The 7803-nt window shown below is 39.1% G+C and overlaps 1 protein-coding gene across 4 annotated transcripts in view; it reads right to left on the minus strand.

Moving 5' to 3' along the window:
• The window catches only part of cdc42bpb (CDC42 binding protein kinase beta (DMPK-like)), a 208127-nt gene that overhangs the window by 36267 nt on the left and 164057 nt on the right, over positions 1-7803 (minus strand). For all 4 annotated transcript variants that reach the window (XM_043697467.1, XM_043697466.1, XM_043697465.1 and 1 more), the window contains one exon: positions 165-263. In XM_043697467.1, coding sequence (XP_043553402.1) covers positions 165-263 — 99 coding nt within the window. The remainder of the gene's footprint in view (positions 1-164; positions 264-7803) is intronic.

The raw sequence follows: 7803 nt of genomic DNA on the forward strand, positions 1-7803 counted from the left end.
ATAGGTTGGAGTGGTGGGTGGATCGGATAGGTGGGAAGGATGATGGACAGGTAGAACAGTTCAAGATGATGGTGGCGAGTTGGAGGGTTGGATATGGGATAAGGTGGGGGGGGGGTGAAAAGATCAGAAAACTGGTGAAATTGGCATTGATCTACAATACTTACATCCCTCCGTTCCAGATTGCTAGAAATTAATGGCGATGGAGAATGAGGAGATGCTTCTGGTTTTGGGCCTGCCAAATCAGACTCACTAATGGAACCACTCTGTAGAAAATAAGAAACAATTTCAAATAAAAAATTGCATGAGAATCACATCAAATTAATGTTTTAATTGATAATCATCGCCAATTGAAAAAAAAACATCCTGACAATTTAGTTAAGTTTCAAGTTAGAAAAATATTTACCTTTGTCACATTCTTTTTATAGTTATCGTATGATGTTACAATGCAGTATATCACAATTCTGAAGACCTTTGCATTTTTGTCACTAAAGACACATCACACTCTAAATGCACAAAGTGCTGTATAAGTAATTGGCATTTTAGACGGGAACCACTATGCCCCACTAAACTTCAAATGGAAGGTGCAGACCAACTGTCACAGATGCAGATTTGTTCTTCAGTCCAATCAGAAACTTGGGTCTAGATGTGAATCAAATTATTCTTGCTTTTCAAACCATGCCAATAAGACAGAAAAATCATTTTCGTTGCCGGCAAATTATAAAGCACATTGTCAAATACATAACAACTTTACTAGCTAGCTAAACTATTAATACAGTATCATTTTAGGAAACATTCAAATTATAAGTTGCGTAAAACATTTGCAAGTCCTGCATAATAGCTATTTTGTCTGTTTTTAAAAAAAGAGAGATTCACACTTAAATTCTTTCCTGGCCACATAGCATCTTGAACCAATGAAGGATTTTAGAATTCTTGTAATATGGCAAACAGATGCCAATTTGAATAAAATAATTAAATAAATTACAAGTTCATCTGTTTTACATGTTGGTCACCCCATCAAAATAAAATTCCTCAGCTCTGCTTCAAACAATAATGAATCTTTTTATGTCACGAGATTTGGTTCAATGTCTCATCTGAAAGACTGCATCACTAACTATCCAGCAACTATCCAGCCTCAATACTGCACTGAAATGTCAAAAATTTGCATGCATATGGAATCTTTAATACAATAAAAACATCCTAAGCATCTCACGTGAGCATAATAAAACAAAATATGACACCAAAACTACTGAAGACATTATTAGGACAGGCAACCAACCCTTTAGTCAAAGAGGTAGCTTTAAGGAGTGCCTTGAAAAAGGAAAGCAAGGAAGAAGTGAATAGCATGGTGGCTCAGTGGCTAGCACATCTCCCAGTGGCTGGGAGTGTCCCAGAGCTTAGTATGGGTGGTCTGATTTCTCCCCACAGTCCAAAGATGTGCGGGTTAGGTGGATTGGCCATACTAAATTGCCCACAGTGTTCAGGGGTGTGCAAGTTAAGTGGATTAGCCCTGGGAAATGCAGGGTTACAGGGATATGGTAGGGGGGAAAAGTCTGGGTAGGATGTTCTTTGGAGAGTCCTGATGAAAAGTTCTGATCTGAAACATTGACTTCCCTTCTCCTCTGACCTGCAGTGCTTTTCCCAACTCCACTCTGACTGTGAATTAATTTTGGTTAGCAAAAACAGGTGTGACAAGTGATTGGGACTTGGTGCAAATTAAGATAGGAGTAACAGAATTTTGGATCACCTCAAGTTTACAGAGCACAGAAACTGAGACACTAGCCTGAGGAGCATTGAAATAGACAAGTCTAAAGGTAGTAAAGATACAAATGAGATTTCAGTAGTAGTTGGGCTGAGACAGAGATAGAATCATGCAATGTTACAAAAGTAGAAACAAGTGGTCTTAGAGATGGTGTAAATGTGTGGTCAGATGTTGACCTTGAGATTTAAGCATAGAATGGTGCCAGAAAGAGGGAAGGATTGGTTAGTTAGGGTGAAAGGTTTGGAGCATGGACTTAAAACAGTGTTTTCAGTCTCCTCAATATTTAACTGAAGGAAACATCTGTAGATGGAGTACTCTATGTCAGATAGCAATCTGATAATTTAGCAACAATAAAGAATCATTTGGTGAGTATCCATGTTAGAACTAATACGGTGCTTTTCGTTGATGTCTCTGAAGGCCAGCGTACATATCAGAAATAGGTTACAATGACAATTTTTTGGGGATAGTAGAGGTTCTAATGGGATATGCAGGAAGAGAAGCAATTTGACATGTTTCCCTGGCTATGATTAGATGAAGAGAAAATGAGGTCTGCAGATGCTGGAGATCAGAGACGGAAATGTGTTGCTGGAGAAGCGCAGCAGGTCAGGCAGCATCTAGGGAACAGGAGAATCGACGTTTCGGGCATTAGCCCTTCTTCAGGAATCGATGGGCAAGAATAAAATCAGTTGAAAACAGTCCAATGAAGATGGACCACAGCAGAATGGCATTTGAGGAATATAGTGCAATTAACCATGTCAAATGCTGCCAACAGGATGAAGAAAATGCAAAAGGTTGTTAACTTGTGACAGTCTTGTAGGATGCCATTAGGGCCTTCAATATGAACCACTTTAGTGTTACAAAAGGGTTAGAAATCCAACTGGAAGGATTCAAACATGACGTTTTTGAAAGATGGGCATGGTGTGGAGGATTCTGTAGAGCAAAGGGATGTTGGAAATAGGGTGATTGTTTGCAAGGATGTTTCTTCAAATTTCTTTTTGAGATGGCTGATGATGGCAAATATAAAGAGTACTAGGATATGAATATTGCTAATTGTGATGGTGAAGGAGGAAAAGTAGGTGGTCAGCAGTTCAGTGGGAAAAAGTTGACGAAGCAGGGCATATGGAAATACAGTAAAAGTGGCCCAACCACAGCTAACAGATGAAATTAAGTATAGTATTAAATCCAAATAGGAGTCATAATACTTTGCCAGAGAAAGGTACCAAGCATGGGGACTGGGAACAGTTTAGAATTCAGCAAAGGAGGATAAAGGGTTGGTTAAGAGTGGAAAAATAGGTAATGACAGTAAACTTGCAAGAAACATAAAAGTGGGTTGCAAGCGCTTTTGTAAGTGCAAGTCTGCAAATAGAAAAAAACTAGTGAACACAAATATAGGTCCCTTGCATCTTAAATGGGAGAAATTATTATGGAGAATAGGAAATGACAGAGCAACTGAACTACTTTAGTTCTGTCTTCATAGAATACATAAATAACTTCCCAGGAATGTTGGGGAAGCAAGGGTATATTAGGAAAGAGGAATTGTAGGAAATTAGTTTTAGTAAAAAAAACTAGTGCTGGAAGAAAGAATAAGATTAGCTTATAAATCACCAGGGCCAAATAACGATAAGCCCAGGATACTAAAGGAGATGGCCACTGAAATAGTGGATGCATTAGACCACAAGACCGTAAGATATAGGAGCAAAATTAGGCCATTCAGCCCCTTGAGTCTGCTCCACCATTCACTCATGGATGACATGTTTCTCAGCCCTTTTCTCCTGCCTTCTTCCTGTAATCTTTGATACCTTTACTAATCAAGAAGCTACTTCCGAATTAAATACACTTGAAGACTTAGCTTCCATAGTCCTCTGTGGCAATACATTCCACAGTGTCACACCACCCTCTGGCTGAAGAAATTCCTCCTCATCTTAGCTCGAAAAGGTCATGCCTTCACTCTAAGGGGTTGTGCCCCTGGGTCCTAGCCTCTTCTAGTAGTGGAAACATCTTCTCCACATCCACTCTATCCACGCCTCTTAGTATGCTGTAAGTTTGAATGAGAGCCTCGTCATCCTTCTAGATTATATCAAGTACAGATCCAGAGTCCCCAACCGCTCTTTACATGAGTAGCCTTTCATACTCGGAATCATTCTTGTAAACGTCCTCTGGACTCTATCCAAATCAGCACATCTTTCCCCAAGATACAAGGCCCAAAACTGTTTAAAATATTCCAAAAGCAGTCTGACCAGAGCCTTATACATCCTTAGCACTCTTGAAATGAATGCCAAGATTGCATGTGCCTTCCTAACCGCCAAATGAACCTGTACGTTAACCTTGAGAAAATTGAACGAGACCTCCCAAATCCCTTTGTGCTTCAGATTTCCGAAGCTTTTCCACATTTGGAAAATAGTCCACATCTCTATTCTTCCGACCAAAACATATAACCTCATACTTTGCCACACTGTATTCCAACTGCCACTTCTTTGCCCAATCACCTAGCACATCCAAGATCTTCTGTAGCCTCCCCGCTTCCTTAACATTACACTATTTGTCCCTCCAACTACCTTTGTGTCAACTTCCAAAATTCTGTACACTCTTGAACAGTCACAGCGGATTGGCAGGTAGCAAGTGTAAGGAGGAGGAAACAAGAAAAATGCTGGGAAAGTAGTAGGGAAAATGCTGGAGATTATTATTATAAAGGACAGGACAACAGGGCACTTAGAAAATACCAATGGAATTCCACCAAGCAAACATGGAGTTTTGAAATGGAAATCATATCACAATAAAAACAGTACCTTTTTTGGAGTTCATAATTAATAGAAGAGTGAGGACAAACCTGCATATCTGAATTTTTATAATGCTTTTGAAAGTCCAGCTTTAGAGTCTTGTAGTGCAAAATTAAAGCACATGGGATTGGTGGCAGTATACTGTCATGGATTAAGAACTGGTTAGCAGATAGGAAATTGAGTAGGAATAAAATGGGTCATTGCAGAGTGAAAAGTGATAACAAGGGAGGTACCACAGGATCAGCACTTGAGCACATTATTTACAACGTATAAATAAATTATTTGGATGAAGGAATCAAATGTAGTATTTACAAGCTTTTTGATGGCTCAAAACTATGAGATTGAGAGTTGTAACAAGGATATAAAAAGATTACAGGGCGATATAGACATTTTGAGAGTGGGCAAACATGTGGCAGATGCTGTATAATATGGATTAATGAGAGGTTGTCCACTTCAGTATGAAAAAAAGACTACAAAACGTCAGAGGACTCCTGTGAATTGATATATAAAGGGATCTGGGCGACCTTGCACACCAGTCACTGAAAGCAAAGATGCAGGTGCAGCAAGCTGTTAGGAAGACAAATGTTATGTTAGTCTTCATTGCAAGATGGAGAGAGTGAGGTCTGCAGATGCTGGAGATCAGTCGAGAGTGTGTTGCTGGAAAAGCACAGCATTCCAGAAGAAGGGCTCTGGCCCGAAACGTCAATTCTCCTGCTCCTTAGATGCTGCCTGACCTGCTGTGCTTTTCCAGCAACACACACCCGATCCTCCATTGCACAAAGTTGACAGTACAGAAGCAAGTCAGTCAAAGAGTCATAGAGATGTACAGCACAGAAACAGACCCTTCGGTCCAACCCGTCCATGCCGACGAGATATCCCAACCCAATCTCGTCCCACCTGCCAGTACCCGGCCCATATCCTTCCAAACCTATTCATATACCCATCTAAATGCCTTAAATGTTGCAGTTGTACCAGCCTCCACCACATCCTCTGGCAGCTCATTCCATACACATACCCCCCTCTGCGTGAAAACGTTGCCCCTTAGGTCTCTTTTATATCTTTCCCCTCTCACCGTAAACCTATGCCCTCTAGTTCTGGACTTCCCGACCCCAGGGAAAAGACTTTGTCTATTTACCCTATCCATGCTGCTCAATTTTGTAAACCTCTATAAGGTCACCCCTCAGCCTCCGATGCTCCAGGGAAAACAGCCCCAGCGGTCTTATAGTATCTGCACAGGGCCTTAAGTGAGACTATGGAGTACTGTATGCAGTTCTGGTCTTTTTACCCAAGAAAAAATATGCATGCCACAGAGGGAACGCAGGAAAGGTTCATCAAAAGTGATTCCTGGAATGTCTGATTTGCCCGGTCAGGAGGATTTGGGTGGAGTGCGCCTGTCTTGAATGAGGTTTAGATGAATGAAAGGAGGTCTCATTGAGCCATAATTTTTTTTTTTTAACAGGGCTGGACGGACTGAATGCAGGGATAATGCACCCTGACTGTGGAATCGAGAACAAAGGGTCACGACCTCAAAATATGTGGTAGTCCATTCTGGAGTGAGATGAGGAAAAAGTTATTCACTCACAGGATGGTGAACTGGAATTCTCTAACGCAGTAGGCTGTGGTGATGAAATCACAATATATTTAAGAAAGTAGTAAAAGATTTCTCGAGGCTAAAGGTAAGTGGGGAAGTAGCGGGACATAGTGTGGAGATAAGAGGCTTGTGAGATGACAAAGCAGGCTCAATTTTCTAGGTTTCTATTCATGTGGAATTCAAATATTTATTAGCTTAAATATAATTGATTCACAACTTTGACTTCAAAAGGTTTTATTACTGTAATACAATCTCTCTCACTTTAAAACCAGCTTAATGGAATCTTACTTTGAATAGGAACCATGCAAAGCTATTTAATTTAATTTCAATCAGTTAGTTTCAAGCATATAGAACTATTACAAGATTATACTAATATATGCTATATATTTTATTTTTATTTCTTTCTGTACCTTTAGTTCAATTTCTGAAAATGTACTTGGATTGCAGGCATATAATAAGAGCCACTGAACTTGAAACGTTAATGCTGCTTTCTCTCCACAATGCTGCCAAACCGGTTGGGTTTCTCCCGCAATGCCAGTTCTTGCTTCATATTTCCAGAATCTGCACTTATTTATTATATAATATCATGCTACTTGTCAATTATTAACTCAATCTAATGGTCTGACCAATCAAAGTTTAAACAAATCATTTCCAGAAGAGTATTTCAACCCAATGTTATTTTGTTTCTGGGTTTCTAGTCTCCATTTCAATCAGAATGTAATGCTCTCCCAGTGCTATATGTCAGATTTTAGATTTGAAAGGACAAATGTTGTGGACATTCCAAGTAACTCTGAATGCAATTAGTATAACCAAAGGGTAATCAGCTCTTCCGGTGGCATGTTATGTCATTCAGGACATGAAAAAGAACAGATGCAAATCCATTGGAAACTTGATTTGCTTAAAATAAAGCTGAATTTTCCAGAACACAACGTGATATAGAGAATTGTGTAAATCTCTCAGTGACCTTCGTTTATTTAAGAGATTACACAAAAGAATTCTCTATTGTTTGGTACAAGTTAGATATTATAATAGGTATAGCAAATTTTATACAGAATTAGTATATGATTTATAAATATTAAACTCGCTTTCAAAAGGGAAAGCTGAAAACTGTATAGCTGTAATTTGCAGTAATGTGTTCTGAGTCATAGGACTATGAATCTAGTAGTTTTAGAGAAGTAATGAGATGTGTTTGGCAGCACATGAAGGATATTTCCATGATTTTGTTTAAATGCCATGGCTTTCTGTGCTACCTCTTGCATACGAGGGAACTCTGCTGCTGAAAGCCAACATAATTTCTAAACTAGAAATTATGATTTTTTTTATCCCCATTCTCAACTTATAAATAGTTCAATGTTGCAACAGTTGCACTGCGTGTTGCATTTTATTAAAACCTGACAATCAGAACTAGCTTAGATTTATAGTTAAGCATTGTGCGCCAAACAAAAGTTTTTTTTTGTGTATTCAGATTTCTAACTTGATTATTGTGACATTGTTTAGTCTTTATGAACCTCATTTTTGTTCCTGGTAGATCTTTCTGGTCAGTTGCCGATGTATTTGGAACTTATTTTGGCCCAAACTTTTGGCTTGAATTCTTAAATTTCCCGTGCTTACTTTGCATAAATTGATGTCACAATAGGTTGAAGGTTGAAGGTTTATGGAACTATACTTGCATAAAC

This window comes from Chiloscyllium plagiosum, chromosome 10 (genome assembly GCF_004010195.1).
Source record: "Chiloscyllium plagiosum isolate BGI_BamShark_2017 chromosome 10, ASM401019v2, whole genome shotgun sequence".
NCBI lineage: Eukaryota > Metazoa > Chordata > Chondrichthyes > Orectolobiformes > Hemiscylliidae > Chiloscyllium > Chiloscyllium plagiosum.